The 17,170-nt window shown below is 44.7% G+C and overlaps 1 protein-coding gene across 1 annotated transcript; it reads right to left on the bottom strand.

Moving 5' to 3' along the window:
* Positions 1-545: 545 nt before the first annotated feature.
* Positions 546-15,681, bottom strand: CHRNA1 (cholinergic receptor nicotinic alpha 1 subunit). The gene is made up of 9 exons (XM_010990133.3): positions 15,639-15,681; positions 10,258-10,403; positions 10,103-10,147; positions 8,935-9,044; positions 6,176-6,371; positions 5,459-5,696; positions 2,659-2,882; positions 1,127-1,366; positions 546-798 (listed from the first exon to the last, which is right to left on the bottom strand). The coding sequence occupies exons 1-9, from the start codon at positions 15,679-15,681 to the stop codon at positions 667-669; spliced, it is 1,374 nt and encodes a 457-aa protein (XP_010988435.1). The 3' UTR covers positions 546-666.
* Between the last annotated feature and the right edge of the window lie 1,489 nt (positions 15,682-17,170).

The following is a 17,170-nucleotide window of genomic DNA, read 5'->3' on the forward strand; positions in this document are numbered from 1 at the left end:
CCTCCAAACCCTGAGCATCAAACTCAGTGCTGTGTTAGACTGGGAAGTCCTTCCCTCACCTCCCAGTTCTAGAAATCTATTTTTTTTATTTTAATTGAAGTATACTCAGTTAACAATGTGTCAATTTCTGGTATATGGCATAATGTCCAAGCTGTGGATATATACATATATATTTGTAGAAATTTACTTTAAAATGTGGGGTTTTGAGGCAGTTTGCATTGGGTTGGCCATTCTAGAATTCACCTATTGTCTTTCTACTGCTTTCTTTCTCTCCAAATCAAATACTTTATCTTTTGGGGTCTGGTATATGGGGTTTTTTAAGTAGATACAGAACTGATTTTTAAGCAAAGGATATACTCTGTGCTTAAAAAAAAAAAAAAAAACAAAAACAGAAAACCTCTGTTATCCTGGGCTAAATTCTTCTCTGAACTGGAATGAACACTTCTTGTAGAGATCTAGTTTCATTTACTGCAAAAGGTTCACTCTCCAGTCAGCCACAGCAGGAGTGAAGGGAGAAGCAATGTGAAAACACTTTGAGGCCTTAACCTTAGGTAAACATAAATCTTTGTCATGAATAATAAATACAGAAAATTAAATGTTTGATAACTAAGCGTGTATCCAAGTGGACAAACCTCCCTGGCGCTGAGGTTCAGCTCAGGTCTCTGCTCATCCTTGCTGATTTAATTCAATGAGCCGACCTGCAAACACAGCCAGGGTTCCAATGATGCACACAAGCATGAAGACTCCAAGCAGAATGTGGTCCATCACCATCGCAACATACTTCCATTCCTCGGCCGCCTGGGAGAGAGGAGTGTGTTAGAATTTCCTTAAGGGCATCACGGACTCACAGTGTTCGTGCTACCCATCATATGGGGGCCCTTCAATCTGTCAGTCTCAAAGCCCTCATCATCCCGCTGCTGGCATCGTGATCTTTATTTTTTGAATAGGTTATTCACAACGTGATGACTTGCTAAGATGACCTGGAAGTGGTTACCAGGTACATCTTATGTCAGTAGCTGTCCCTTAAACTCCAACCTACCCATCAAGCCAAACCCATCCATCCATCTGTGCATGAGCATTTGATCATTTAAACCCAGAGGTGCAGATTTCAAGCCACAGAGCTTACGTTATTGGACTCCTGGTCTGACTTCATGGTCTCTGCGATGTATTTGATGCCCTCGATAGCACTCTTCACCTCGGGGTGTTTGATCAGGGGAGAGTGGAAACCCATGGGCGGAGGCCCTGGCTTCCCAGAAATGTCAGAAATATCAATGTCTTCTGTGAAAATCTTCTTGTCTTGTTTTTCTCTAGATGGCCTTTTCATCGTGGAGAAGAACATGATGTTTGGTATAGTGTCGATAAAAACCTAACATAAAAAAAAATCCATGCAGGGGAATTACTGTCAGCAGGGCAAGCATCAGACTCTGATTTTGAATAAGCAATGCCACCTTAGTCAAATCATTCAGCTCCTCTGGGCCTCGGCCTCTTTGCCTCTAAAACAAAAGGACTGTACTAGAACCTTTCTCAAAAGTTCCTTCATGTGTAGCCCGTGGCCTGTCAAGTGACTAAGGCTAACAAAGGTGATTCTGTAATGCAAGCAGATCGCCACTGGAGGGCGCCTGTGTGCAGCTATCAAACGCATAAAAAACCAGTGCAGTTTAAGCTTACGGACGTCAAAAAGGAGCCCATTTCTTTCAAGGCCAAGATGTTCTCAAGATCATAAGTTTAAAGAAAGGGCCCCTCTGGCTAAGAAATAAATAAGGTTTTGGCTCCACAAAACAGCTAGATTGTTTTCTTCTGTTTCTTGTTCCTGAAGAAATGCAACATAGGTATTGCCAGAAGTCACTTCACAGGCTTTAAAGATACAGGGACTGTTTCTCCACCCAAAAGAATACGTTGCAAGCAGTAGTTTCTCTGTCAATTCATGACAGATCTTTTGTGTTGTGCACAAGAGACCGGACGTTAGTATCTCTGTGAAGATGTATAAAAGAACTGACATATTTGAAATGTTACATTTCCGAATTCAGTAATGTAAATATTTGAGCCCGAGTTCCTCACTAAAACTAACTCTTTAACAATCTCTCATCAAGCCCCCCCATCTCTAGCCTTTATTCTAATCTCAGCAGATGATTCTATCAGCAAAATGTAAGCAGTCTGTTCACAAATTGGAAGACGTACAGACATCTCAAGATTTCATAGCATTTGAATAAAAAGACAGCAATTTATTCATCTCTCATCAAAGACATTATTTAAAAAAAATTTTTTTGGGGGGGAGGTAATTAGGTTTTTATGTATTTGTTTTTTAACAGAGGTACTGGGGATTGAAACCAGGACCTTGTTCATGCTAAGCAGGCACTCTACCACTGAGCTATACCTTCCCCTCCACAAAGAGATTCTTTAAACTTGAGTTTGGAGTGGGTTTTGATAATTCTGGTTTTCTTATCTCCCCGGAGAGGCTACATGATTTATTCATCCCTAGCAAGATGCCAAAGAAAGATCCTTCCTCAAATCCCCTATAGCCCAGAAGGGACTTTTAAGTTCCTAAGTGCCCAGCAGGGTTAGCTGGGACGCCGCTGGCCACCCAGAAGGGGAGATCTGCAGAGGTCCTTGAGGGAGGGGCTGCCCTGTGCAAAGTGAGCAGGGATCTTGCTCACTCACCTTCCGCACCCACTCGGGCATGACGTGGGTGCTGGGGGAGCGGTGGTGCGTGTTGATGACGATGACGGTGATGATGATGGACGCGATGACGAACACCATGGTGAACAGCATGTACTTCCCGATCAAGGGTACAGCACTGGAGGTGGACGGGATCAGCTCCACGATGACCAGAAGGAACACGGTCAGGGACAGCAGGACAGAGATGCTCAGGGTCATCTTCTCTCCTGGACAAAATGAAGAAAAAGCAAACACCAAAACACACCTGTTACAGGCTGAATTGCCGTTTCCCCAAATTTATGTGTTGAAGCCTTAAGCCCCAGCACCTCAGGGACTGCATTTGGAGACAAGGCCTTTAAAAACGTAATTAAATTAAAATGAGTTCTTAGGTTGCATCCTCATCCAACATGACTGGTGTCCTTATCAGAAGAGGAGATTAGGACACAGACATGCAGAAGAAGGACCACGTGAGGACTCAGGGAGAAGACAGTCACCTGCAAGCCAAGGAGGGAGGCCTCAGGGGAAACCAGCCCTGCTGACACCTTGATCTTGGACTTTCAGCCTCCAGAACTGTGAGGAAATAAATTTCAGTTGTTTAAGCCACCAGTCTGTGGCCCTTTGTCTGCAGCCCCAGCAAACAAACACACCACCAAAACCCAAGGGTGAAAGGAATGTCACCAGCATGTTCTCAAAGCCTGATTCTGGGAAATTCTCAGGGTTTCCCATGAGACCTTGGCACCTTAGCTCTGCTGACAATGGCAAGTGACAGGCATTGTCATTAGAGGCTGCCAAGCAGAGAATGGCTACTTCATCTCGTGCCCCAGAATTCCATTTCTTGGCAGAACCCAGGGAACAGAGAGGGGTTCTGGATGGCAAGCTAGACCCCAGGAGGCAGTTTTTCCATCTGCAGCAGAAGGTCTTAAACCTCATGAAATGGAACCACAGCCTGGCCTACTTGTTACTCAGCAGATGGATGGGCAGCCTAGAAGCACACGTATCTTTTTCTTATTGTGGGAGGAAGCTGCAAGACCAAAGCCAAGAAAGAACAAAATCAATGATTTCACACCATGCACTTTCTCATCTTCATCCAAGAGGATGATTTATTCTTTTCTTGTTTTGATTTTTTATTTTTCATACTAAGGGACCAGGGACTCCTGTGTCCCCAGGTCTTTTCTCCAGGCCCTATCATTTCATGGGGAACAATTCCCTGATGGAGTCTTGGTTGGACAAGTAAACCAGAAAACCAGGGGCCGAATAGCAAGGGAATATTTTTGTGAGGACTGACGAGCTCAGATGCAGTAGGGAGCCTTTGGAAGGGACCTCCCTTGTGCTGGTCTTGCTGTTTGTGTCCTGGGACCCTCGTGAGGCCCTGCTCTCCAGTGTGGAGCTTTCCAGAGTTTTCCTTCCTGGATGTTTCCAGATGCTAGGAATGTATACTGGATACAGAATGGATACAAACAAGAAATTGTCAGTTCTACCTGGGTGGTAGGAAAGACTTCAAAAGTGAAAAAGATGACAGAATTGTAAACATCCAAATATTGATCAAGGTACATCAAACTTCTTGATTACTGATAATAATAATAATAGCTAACATTTATCAAGCAGTCTCACTGTTCTAAATGCTTTTCAAGCATAAATCCTTTGGTATTTATGGAAACTGATTAGTTTCCATGTTTCCCTGCTTAGTGTTTTCTCTCTTCACTTTAAAAAGCTTCATTTGAGGGGGAAGAAGGGTATATATAGCTCAAGTGGTAGAGCGTATGCTCAGCACCCAAGAGGTCCCAGGTTCAATCCCCAGTACCTCATCCAAGCTGACATCAACGAAGAAACCTACTTCCCCCTCAGAAAAAAGAAAAAGTTTCATTTGATTAGAAAATTGAAGAAAATATTTGTTTGTGATCATTTGGTTAAGAACACGTACAATTCCTAGAACATACATGCTGTGGGGTGAATTCTTTCTGCCACATAGCAGTTGTTCGACAGGTATTTGTTGAATGAGTGAAAGGCATAAGCTTGCTTTTTCCTTGTTGGAAAGTTGGATTTAGACTTGTGGGGTTGGTGGTGGTGGGTTTTTTTTTTTTTTTTTTGTCAGTTTGATAAAATTGTTACCTATTATAAAGCTTGAGGATTATCCTTACCATCTTGCTTTTTTCTCTCCTTGTCTGCCATAAACTGTTTAAGAGCAGTGACTTGCTGGCAGACATATGTGTTCCCTCTCCCCCTTTTCGGTAGATTGTTGGTGTTTGGTGAAATTATGTCACAGATGTGATTATTCAGTAGGAGGTAAATAAGCTGTCCAGGCTGATATGGGAGTAAGAATTGCCGCTTGGGAAGTATGGTCTTGAGTGTAAAGATACTGCCAGCTGGAAACAGATAAGAAAAAGCTATTTTTAGGCAGCAGGCAGTGGGCAAAAGAGGGAGGACCTAGATTCATCATACGAGCAAGTGACTTCACAGGGGAAGGGGCACGCGGAGTGTCTGTGGTCTACGCCGTAGGCAGCGCGTTTCTGCGCCCACAGCAGGTATTCAGCAAACAGGTGTTGGTGGTGGTTCCCTTCACTAGACTGAGCTGTGTACATGTATCTTCAGGGTCACATTCAACTCTCCGCCTGCCCTGTAGCCTGCTCCAGCCGTGACGTCACCACTGCACATGGCCGCTCAGTACCTACATCTCCCCAGGGATGCTGATTTGGGTCTGTCTGCCTGAATTTGTTTGTTAGCCATGGTTATTTTTGGCTTTTCCCAAAATAGCAGCACAAGAGCCTTCAGCATCAGCAGCCGCCGCCATGGCCACTGCACCCACCTGAGTCTGTGGGCAGATAGAACACCAGGCCGGTTAAGAAGGAGAAGAGCAGGCAGGGGATGATGACGTTGACGATGAAGTAGAGGGGCAGGCGCTGCATGACGAAGTGGTAGGTGATGTCCAGGTAGGGGGTGGAGGGGCAGCAGGCGTAGAACACCCAGTGCTTCCAGCCCCGGGACTCCTTGATCACCCATTCCCCACTCTCCATGAAGTTGCTCAGGTCTGGCTGGTCACTCTCCTGAGAAGATGAATGAAACTTTGAAATCCCAGCCTCGTCACCCTGAGGAAGAGGGGCAGGGTTTCCTAATCAGCTGAGACAAGGCAACAGATTCCAGTGCTGTCACCTACCCAGGAGGGAACCTCTTATATGTTCCTTTCCTGTAAAATGAGGGGGTTTGGGCTATTGTTAGTTTCCATGTTGACTACACATTCAAGACTCCTGGGAGGTTTAAGCCATATTGCTGCCCCAGCTCCACTCCGGGCTGATAAAATCAGAATTCTAGGGACTGAGCCTGGGCACAGGGAATTATTTAAGCTCCTAGGTGGTTCTCTTCTGCAGCACATCAAGAACCTTCTCAACCAATTAAGAACCATCAAACTAGATGATCCCCAACTTTCTAATGGGTGCTGAGAGCCTATGACTGTGGAGGGGCAGAGTTGGTGACCTGAATCACGCTTTCCCTGAATCCCACCTCCTCACATGAGGTGACCACCTACCGGGTTGATGGCCACCACAGAGCCATCATAGGTCCAGGTGCCCAGCTTCATGCTGCAGTTCTGTTCGTCAAAGGGAAAGTGGGTGACGATGATCTCACAGTAGCTTTTAAAGATGGCGGGAGGTGTCCAGGTGATGTGGCCAGTGTAGTCCAGGAGCACCTTGGTGAACTTGACAATGGCAAAGTCACCATCTGCACTACAATTGGGATAAAAGAGGAACATGGCTGCAAGTGTCAAGATGAGGCTTCCGTTCTGCTTGGGGATGTTAACAGGAGACAGCTGTTAATTATTCAGGTGCTAATTATAGAAGCTTTCTTTCAGGCTGCATGGCTTTTTATCTATGGGGACGTTTTCCAAATTTGTCTGATAATAAAGATCACTGGGGTGCTTGTTTAAAATATAGATTCCTGAATCCAAAAAGTAATACAAATGAATTATATACAAAACAGAAGCAGACTCACAGACATAGAAAACAAACTTATGGTTACAAAAGGAAAGAGGGAGGAGGGGAGGGACAAATTAGGAGTATGGGATTAACAGATACAAATTACTGTACCTAAAATAAATGAGCAACAAGGATTTACTGTACAGCCCAGGGAATTATAGCCAAAATCTTGTAATAAACTCTGACAGAATATAATCAGCAAAATACCTGAGTAACTATGCTGCACACCTGAAACTAACACAATATTATAAATCAACTGCACTTCAATTAAAAAAATAAAATATATATTCCTGTGCACTATCCAAGTGCTGAATCAGGATATCTGGGGAAGAACCCGAAAATCTACAGTTTTAAAGAAATGACAGGTAACACGACTGCACGGCATCCTAGAATTTTCCTTCCCTGTCCTCACTACTGTTTGTAATGTTCCTGTCTATCTGTCCCTTCTCTGATATACTTTAAAAGTTTATTGGGAAACCCTGAGAAATTTTAAATAAAAACATGGCTAGTGACTCATTAATGTGACAAGCAGATTAAGGAAGGGGTCTATTACCTTTTAAAGAACTCTTTTGAACTCAGTGGGGTGGGGTCTCAAATTCAGATGTCTCCAGGGCCTGGCAGGTGAGGAAGGAGGGAGGAGTGAGCCTGGCTTTGGGAGAGCCCCTCTCTGCTCTAAGGAGGGGCACCACCCAGCACTGCCGTGGTGTCTGCGTGGCAGCGAAGGCTCGATGGTGCCTGATATTTGATTCTTCCTCGGAAGCTGGAAATCTAAATTTTGAATCCAAGGTTCCATATTTTTGGATGTTGGATTTTTCTAGAGAGGCTGAAAATTCGGATTTGAATGTATTTCCTGATTTTCAAATGTGGGTAATAATTTCTCATTAAAAAAAAAAAAAACAAAACACAACAAGGGGGAAGGGTATAGCTCAGTGGTAGAGTACCTGCTTAGCATCCTCAAGGTCCTGGATTCAATCCCCAGTACCTCCATGAAAAAAAAAACAACTAATTACCTACCCTCCAAAAAGAAAAAGAAAAAAATCCACAACATGGTAGGTACTAAAAGATAATGAGCTACTTCTGCAGGTCTTATTCAGTGGGTGGCCTGCGCGTCCCAAAACAGCCTGTGCCCCAAGGCCTTGGCAGAGAGCAGGACACCATAATAGGTGCTGAAAAGTAGGTGGGGTCTGCCATGGTGGGCTTTCAGGGACGTGTGGTATATACTGTGCCTCACTTCATAAATCAAGAGATTTTCTTCCCATTGGTTTTTCCTTGGCACTGGGAAGAGGCTGCATCCAGAACACTATGCAGCTTTGGACACTCCCAGCAGAGAAGAGGGAGAGGACGGGCTACATCTCTCCCTATAAGCAGGTGAAACAGGGTTCTCTCCCCAACAAGGGTCTTTCTGAGCGAGTTTGTCAAAAGGACCAGAGGATTTTAATTGCCTTCCTCACGTTCTAACTGAAAGAGAAAGTTAACTCTAAGAGACAGACACTATCAACACATTTATCCAAAAGTGCACACAAATGATTGGATACTTTGGCTCAAGCTTGAATCCAGATATAATTGGAAAATATGTAATAGAAAATCAAAGTTGGGGAGGGTTGCCTTAAAGGTATCATTTCCACTCACTAGCCCTGGCCACCTTCCCTGGTGAGTCTGCTGGAACGCACAGCCTGCTCGCCCCAGACACGTGCTGTAGAGTGTCAGACTGCAAATCCTCTAGGCCAGTGTTGAATGCTCCAGCCTGGGGAGGATGCTTTTTGAAATGAACATTCCTTGACAAGTGAAGGGCATATGATAATGAAAGTGTCATTAAACCGGAGTGTCTTGAATCACATTATAATTTCACAACAAGCAGTCTGTCGCGGAGCCCAGCGGATGGGCTACAGAGGCAACCCGGGCCAGCATCAGCACGCAGCGTCTTGGGATGCTGGGAGGCTGTGATGAATAACAACCCTGGGAGGTTCAAGCCTATTGGTCGGAAGGACATTTAATTCCAAGGAACTCAATTATCTGACTTTGGGTTCCTTGGATCGTTGCCATACACCCTTCAGGAGTTCTCAGGGATTAAATGTCCCCCACCCCACAGCCCTGATTCAATTTGGCTCTGATAATTGTTTCTATTCATAACATGAGACACCATATGGCACCCCTAGCATGTCAACTTGGCTCTTGGTTTTTCAGGGTTATTTAATGTGAACAGTGGTGAGATGCATACTGAGAGTGGCAGCCCTGCCGCTAGGGCGCCTGGGCTCCACCTGCCCCAGGAATGTCCGCTCCCCACCCCCACCCCCGTCCTGTCTGTTCTGCTTACTTGTTATAAAGAACGAGGTCTGGGCGCCAGATCTTTTCAGAGGGAATGTGAATTTTTTTCACGCCACCATAGTCATCTGGATTCCATTTTAAGTTGTAATCCACCCATTGCTAGAAATGAAGACATTTAGTCAATTAAAAAATGAAAAATATTTTAAAAAATCTAGGGTTATCAAGAGCTCTGATGGGCATGGTAATTCAGATATTGACAGAAATTGTGCTCCAGTAGGAAAGGTTTGAGAATTCAGCTTTCACTTTAAATAAGCAGTAAGAGCAAACACTTATGTAGCACTGACTACATGCAGGCACCGTTCTAAGCATTTTACCCACATTCATCATTCAGGCCTCATAATGATCCCATGAGGTAAGAGTGATTATTGACCCATTTCATAGATGAGAAAACAAAGGTAGCCTCAATTCACGCCACCAAGTGATGGCAGATCTACCATGTACACTGCCCACCTTTGGAAAGGAGAATGATCCTATTGTGAATGTTTTCCTCAAGCAGGTAACATCATTTTTTTAAAAAGTATTATATATTTTTTTCTACATGATAAAGGCAACATATGTCCACATGCAGCCCACATGCATAACACAATGTTGAGTTGTCTTCCCCAAATAAATATGAAGCCCTAATCCCCAGTACCTCAGAATGTGACCTTATTTGGAGACAGGGCCTTTACAGAGGTAATTAAGTTAAAGTGAAGTCATTAAGGTGGGCCCTGATCCAATATGACCGTGTCCTTGTAAGAAGGGGACACTTGAAGACAGAGACATATTCAGGAAGAAAGTCATGTAAACATGAAGATAGCCAACTCTAAGCGAAGGAGAGGCCTGGAGCAGATTCTCCCGCACAATCCTCAGAAGGAACCAATTCTGCCAATACCTTAATTTTGGACTTCTGGCCTCAAAAACTGAGAGACAATAGATTTCTGTTATTTACGCTGTCCAGATTGTGCCCTTGTTCCAGCAGCCCTAGCAAACTCATACACACAGAAAAAGCACAAAGTGAAAAACACCAGAACATGATCCGTAGTCCCACTACCCCAGAGTACCTACTTTCACCATTTGGGTACATATCCCTGCCACCCAAATTGATTTCCTCTGGGCCCAGGTTAAATTTCAGGGTGAATAAGAACAACATGATCGCAATTATCTAGATGGGTTACCTGTTTCAGACGAACGTTGGTTGTCACGATCTGATTTACTTCATCCTGAAAAAAGATAAGGCCCCATCTTAGGAGGATAAGAAGGGGGCTAGGGGAGGGCGCTCAGGGGTGAGAGGCGTGGGTGCTGTGGCGAGCCTGGAGCCCCCCCGTCTCACCACATTGATGAGCTGTATCAGCTGCAAGCCCACCGTGACCTGCACGACCTGGCGGTGGTCTTCCACGGGCCGTACCACACTGTTGTAGTCTTCGAATAGCTTTGCCACCAGACGAGTCTCATGTTCGGAGCCCAAGACGAGGACAGCTGAGACAGCAAATGACACACTCACTGTCAGAGTCTGCTCCCCAGCCCCCGCCTCCGCTAACGTGAGTAACTGAGGCATGGCCGGCTAATGGCAGGCACGCGGGCCCCCTGTGGAACAGTACCCAGTGCAGCTAGTGTTGCCTTGAATTCCTTTCCAAGCGCAGCTGCTGGTGTGGTCCCTTCCCAGTGGGGCATTCTGCGTTACTTGTACTTTGGACAGATGACATTCCTTAATATAGCCTCTGGCTGAATCAAGTTTACTAGGAACATGCACACACGAGGGGCAAGGTTCACACAAAGCCCGTTTTGGTATTTCAGAATCTGGTCCTGGTGCAGTGAAGTCTCGGATTGGCTGGCCTCAGAGCTGATGATGCTGTGAACAGCAGCCCAAAATGGATGCTGGCTCACACCCACTAGGATGTTAACCCATAATTAACAAAATTGAAAATGACAAATGCTGGTGAGGTTGTGGAGAAGCTGGAACCCTCATATGTTGCTGGGGAGAAGGTAAAATGGTACAGCCACTGTGGGAAACAGTTTGGCAGTTTCTCATACAAGTTACACACACAGTTACCATATGACCCAGCAGTGCCATTCCTGGGTATATTCTCACAAGAGCTGTTCACACAAAAATTTGTACATGAATGTGCATGGCAGCATTATTTACAATAACTAAATTATGGAAACAACCCAAATGTCCATCGAGATAAATGGATGAACAAATTGCAGTATATCCGTGCAGTAGAATGTTATTCAACTATGAGAAGGAATGAAGGTCTGATACACAGTACCACATGGATGACCCTTGAAACATTATGCTAAGTGAAAGAAGTCAGACACAATCATACTGTATGATTCTCTTTATATGAAATATCCAGAATAGCTGAATTCATAGAGGCAGAGAGTTGATTAGGGGTTACCAGGGACTGTGGGGGCGGGGAGTGGGGAGTTTCCTTTTTGGGTGGTGAAAAGGTTCTGGGATTAGATAGTGGTGATGATTGTATAACACTGCGAATGTACCTAATGCTTCTGGATTGTGCCCTTTAAAATGGTAATTTTAATGTAATGTGAATTTTATCATAATTTAAAAAAAATACTGCTGTTGATGAATTCATATCCCAATTATGTTGTTAAGAGTGAAAACCATGTGTGTTGCTGACCTGGGTTTGGGGCTCCTATTAGGAGCAGGAGTGATTCCAAGGAATCTTTGCTACGTTTTCCTTCCACATGGAGGGCAATGGCATTGCGTACTCTCGGAGCCCAAAGCCTTTTTGTGTCCGGTGCTATGTGGTCCTCAGCAGCCTCGGGTGAGACTTTCTCACCTGAGAGGTGGGCTGACGTATCTGAGGCCACGTGGCTCTGGCGGAGCTCAGGGGGGAGCCCTGTCATTCTGCCCCGTGTTCCTGCGCTAACGTTTAAGTGTGTTGTGGGCTGTCCTGGAAATGGCACCACTGTGTGTGCCATTACGCCTATGAGAAAATGTGTTCCAAATCCCAGCAAATGCCTTGTGAAGGATCTGGGTAAGTCATGCCTGCTGTGGTTTGGGAGAGGAAGCACACACACAAGCCATCTGCCTGGGTTCCTGTAACCAGATCTCCCCTTGGTTATTGCCTAAACCACCACACCTTTCCCTGGGCCAAGACAGATTTAAAAATGAAACAAGCCAGATGCAGGCTGTTATTTTTCTTTATTATTTTTCTCCTCGTATCCTAAGCTTGGAAGAGTTTGTCAACAAAATAATTACGCAGTAAAAAGTAATCCCCTTTTCTAGTTTTATCACTCAGTAAAGATAATAATTAACACTCTTGACTTGTTTGGTGCCAGACCCTCTTCTCCGTGCTTTATGCAGACTGACACTTTCAAACCTCTTAACTGGGTGTGGTATGTAGTGTCACTGCCGTCTCTTTACAGATGAGGAAACTGAGGCCCAGATTGCATAAATGGTGGAGCCAGGATTCCACCCCAGAGCCCAGGCTCTCTACCATTATTTCTCACCTGGAATTTAGATCATCTTGAAATACTGTGCTATACAAGGAGCTGAAACATTTTCATCCCCCCGAAAGTATGCTTTTTAATTAGTCGGTAGAGCTTTGTTAAAGGTCTTGTGTTTGTAGTATCTTCCTGAACCCTGGTAGCAATGCTGTGAGGTAAGTCTTTACTGCTGCTTTACGCGTGGGAGCACTGAGATCCGGACAGCTGAGCAGTGCGTTGGAGGTTCCCAGCTAGATGGAGGTAGGGTTGTATATGGACACAGTCCGACACCAGGTCCTGTGCCCTTTACCGCCTCCCTAAAGCAAATGTACTGTGTCCATTCGGATTTTTGAAGCCTTCAGTGCAGCTTAAACATCTTCATAATGATCTTCCTGGACTCTGTGTATCAAACTCCTGACCTAGCCTACCTCTTCATTTCTAAATTTTCTGAACCCAAAAGGGTCCATGCAGAGATTTCATGTGGCATCTCCCCAAAACCACCTGCATTTGAGGACCCTTAGAGCAGCGCGGTGCCCAAACACCCTATCTCGGCGGTCACCCCATGGAGCTCCTGGGACACAGCAATCCTCTGTCCTCCAGGCCTTGTCTGTTGCAGGCCCTGTCCAGCCCAGCGGGGGAGCAGGGGGGACTGGCGTGGATTGCTGAGTGCCTTTCCCACTGAGTTTAAGGTGATTGCTTTGGCATTGCCTTGGGGGCTGCTTATTTTTAAGTGAGACTACTCCAGTTTGACAGAAAGAACACACTAGAAAGCAGCAGAGCAGAGGGGCAGCATCATGTAGCAGGAAAACTATGCAGGCCAACCCTAAGTCTACTAGCAGGAGGGAGGCCTGGGGAGCCAGGCCTGGTCAGCGCCCCAGGGACACTCACTTCCTCGTCTCCCCCCTCACCAATAACAAGGGGCCTTAAGCCTTCCGTAATGAATTTCCGAGGAGGTCTGCATTTCTTAGACCATGTTCATTGGTATTCTTTTCCTTTTTCTGTCCCCAAAGCAGGGCAGAGTGATAAAAAAAAAAAAAAAAACAAAAAACAAAAACAAAAACTAATAGGACTTGAAGTCAGAATTCTAAGGTTCTGTTCCTGACTCCAGTGTGATCTGGAGAGTTGGACCAGTTCTTCATGGATTCAATAAATCACAGTAAATACTTTCTTGAAAGGGCAGGATGTAAATTAACAAACACACAAACGCGTAAATAATGTCAAAGTCTCCCTTTTCGGAAAAAGCATGTTGATCGTCCTTATTCAGATGATGGTAACATTAACTCAGTAGCATATTTGTTGAACACTGGCTGTGTGCAAAGCTTTATTTGGAGAACTTTGAGGTATACAAACGTGAATTTGACCCAAATCCTGTCTTCCTACCTCATGGACGTTGACCCTTGTCATTTACATAAATAATTGTCAACAAGTTGGAAAGTAATGTGCCATAAGAGAGGTGGCAGTGAAGTCCCTGGGACTCCTGAGAAGGAAGGGAGGAAGAGTTATAATGAAAGTGCTGTATAAATAGAACAGAGATCATTAAGTGTTAAGCTAACACCGGAAAAAGTGTCCCTGATACGAATGAGAATTCTGCCCGCAGAGGACTGAGTTAAGGAGGGGAACCCAGCCACAATTTCAAAGTGTTCTTTTTGGAAGGGCTTCAAGATGGCAGGATAGGAGGACACGGAGCTCACCCTTTCCCCCAAATACATCAAAAATACATCTACGTGTGAAACAGTTCTCACAGAATACCTACTAGACTCTGGCAAAGTGTTCTTTTTGTACCAAACTGGTCCAGTCTGTATTTTTGTGAGGGGAACAGCCTGCTGGTTTGGACAAAAGGAATTCTATCCCTTTAGTAATCACCTCGGGTGATTCTGTATCACCCTGGTGCCACGTCTCTTGCTACCTTCGCAATTTCAGGCTGTGTTTTCTGACTACACATAACAGAGTCCGATCACATTTCAAAATTTCTAAGTTAAGTAACTTGGGCAGGGCAGCTCATGTCTTTTAGCCTCAGTTTCCCTATAATACAAAAAATTGAAGGTGTTAGATTGCCTCATCTTGCCCTAAATTTCTGTGAGCCATCCATGTGAATTGATACCAGCAAACTCTAGGTTTGATCTAAACACATATCACATACTTTAAAAAATAGCCTAACATGCATTTTTGGGAGGTTTCTGGTGTCCTAAGTGATCTCTTAAGGATTTTTATGTCATACCACTTAAAACATCACTTTAGAATTTCCACTGAGTATAGTGTTTTCACACACACACACACACACACACACACACATCCCCATCACCACCAGACCAGCCTTGGCTGGATCGAGTCCAAATCCCACAGGATATAATTTATCTGAGTTTAGGCTATTTCCCTCATCTCTGCTATTGAAAAACATTAATAACAAAGCTCTTAACCTCTTTTGCCCAGAAGACCTGTGTTTGTCAGAGCAGTATTAGAGAAATCACAGAATGTCAGCCGCCTTGTTCTCAGTTGGGATGATATCACCAGTAAACTTTTACATGAAGCAATCAGCGAACATCTATTTCCCTCTACCGGAAGTTTGGGATTCAGGGCGGTGTTTCAGCTGCTGTGTTGTGACACATTCCAGAGCTGAATGCAGGTCAAGGGCTGTGCAAGGTTTTATGCTTTCAATTCAAACCCAAACCTACATATAGTAATGTCCTTAAAAAAAAAAAAAAAAGGTAGGCAGGAATGCATTCATATGGGGTTTTTTTTTTAACTTCAGAAGTTTAAAAAAAATTACAAAATATTTCATCTCTCAAGAGAGTTTAGCTACATTTATGAATAGGTTTCTCCCTCCAGCACATGGAGCTGTCAATCAATCCTCTTCATTTTCAGAATTCTCCCAGAGCAATAAAAGGACTTGTTAACCATGTTGCTTGTGGTTATAAGTCACCATTCTAAGTCCCTACAGTTGTTCACATATGGTAGCAGGTCTAGGGTAGGGCACGGGGTGCTGCGTCTGATCATGGGGTGACTCGGATGCAGGCACTGATGGAGGGAGAGACTTCACGTCAACTTTGTAGCTTTGGACCAGGCAGCTCCTATTTTAACTGGATAACCCAGACTAAAAGTCCTGATATGCAAACCCAGTCAAGCCAACAACGGTGAGAAACTGACAGAGCAGCCTCGGGCTGGGGAAGCCCCACCATTCCATGTTCCCATCAAAGAAGCAAGACTCTGGTTTGGGGGCTTCTAATACTTCAGCCTCAAAGGAGAGCCCCCGGTCCCAGCACTTACCTGAGCAGAGGCCGAGGAGCAGGAGGAGTGCCCGGGGCTCCATGGGCTGTGGGCACGGGTGTGGGCTGGTGGCGGAGCAGTGGCCGCTGCCGTCGCTCGCACTCTCTGGCTGGACACTGGGCTGCTGAGGGGTTTGGAAAGTGAGCCGGCTCAGCAGGGCTGCTGTTTTACACCACCTGTCTGCGCAGTGACAGCTGGGCTGCCCGGAGCCCTGGAGCCGGGACTGAGGTCCTTACATTATTACAGGGTGTTCACGTTACACAGTTGCTCTACCGTTGACCAGTTGAGTGTGAACTGCATTGTATTTTAAATGCACCATGAGTCGGTTTTTTTTTAAATTGAAGTATAGTCGATTTACAAGGTGTTAATTTCTGGTGTACAGCCTAGTGATTCAGTTATAAATATATATATATATTCCTTTTCATATTCTTTCATTATAGATTATTATAAGATATTGAATACAGTTCCCTGTGCTATATGGGAGGACCTTGTTGATCTATTTTATATATAGTAGTTTGAATCTGCAAATCCTGAACTCCTAATTTATCCCTCTCCACCCCTCTTTGCCCCCTGGTAATCGTAAGTTTATTTTCTATGTCTGTGAGTCTGTTTCTGTTTTGTACATAACTTCATTTGTGTCATTTTTTTAGAGTCAGATCTTTACTAGAAAAAACACACAGAGTAGGAAATGAATTATTTTGAACAGTGAGCAACCCCCTCCCTTCTGTATAAACCAGAACCTCATCTGTGGATTTATTTGATAAGGGTCACTTGGTCTGAGTGGATAGTCAGCTGTGTGTGTAAGACATTGATCATTCTAAATCACAAAAGCCCACATTCTACAAAGAGTAAAATGTATTTGCTCTGGTTCTCTCTAGGCTGAGAGTGCCTGGGGCTTCTGTGACTGAATGAATTTGAGAAGAGAGTGGCTGGTGCTGAATCGGCTACTAGAGAGTTCCATGTTTGATCGGGTTTGGTTTTAAACAAAGATGGCTTCTTCCGTAAAACTGGTTTTATGATGGCCCCCGGAGTGGCTGTTCCCACCCATCTCCATATCAGGCAATATCTATCCCACAGTGCACCATTAGCTGCAGCAGGCAGCCCACCTCCCATGTCCTGTTATTCAAGTGAAGAGTCATTAACGGAGAAAAGTGTCCCACTGCATAAGCACTGTTCCAGGTTCCTACTTCCCTCCATCATTCCTTTGCCTCCTCTCACTCAGGGAAGCAAAGAGCAGCGTGGTTCAGCTTTTCAGTTCCTTTGTTTAAAAAAATCCTGAAAGCCAGCAGTTAGTAATTGCTTAGTCTGAGAAGTATTTCTATCAAAACGGGGAAGGGAGCAGTTCTTTAAAGATACACAGCCTGTTCCTTCCTTGCTTTCTTCCCAAATTGAATCAGGTGAGAAAGGTCCCTCACCTCGGGCCCAAGGACCACATCCTGGCCAATTCCCCGGTTTCAGTGAGTCCAAAGGAAAAATCGGAGAAGGGGTTTAGAGGAGAGAGGGGAGAGCTTCAAGTTTGCACTATTTTTGGA

The sequence above is a fragment of the Camelus dromedarius genome, chromosome 4, assembly GCF_036321535.1.
Source record: "Camelus dromedarius isolate mCamDro1 chromosome 4, mCamDro1.pat, whole genome shotgun sequence".
NCBI lineage: Eukaryota > Metazoa > Chordata > Mammalia > Artiodactyla > Camelidae > Camelus > Camelus dromedarius.

Bases quoted from the DNA above. Each gene is read 5' to 3' on its own strand.
- CHRNA1 (XM_010990133.3), bottom strand. From the start codon at position 15,681: ATGGAGCCCCGGGCACTCCTCCTGCTCCTCGGCCTCTGCTCAG. The intron at 6,372-8,934 runs GTAAGCAGAACA...TCCCAATTGTAG, and splicing joins GACCTCGTTCTTTATAACAA to TGCAGATGGTGACTTTGCCA. The intron at 2,883-5,458 runs GTGGGTGCAGTG...CATTTTGTCCAG, and splicing joins CTATCTGCCCACAGACTCAG to GAGAGAAGATGACCCTGAGC.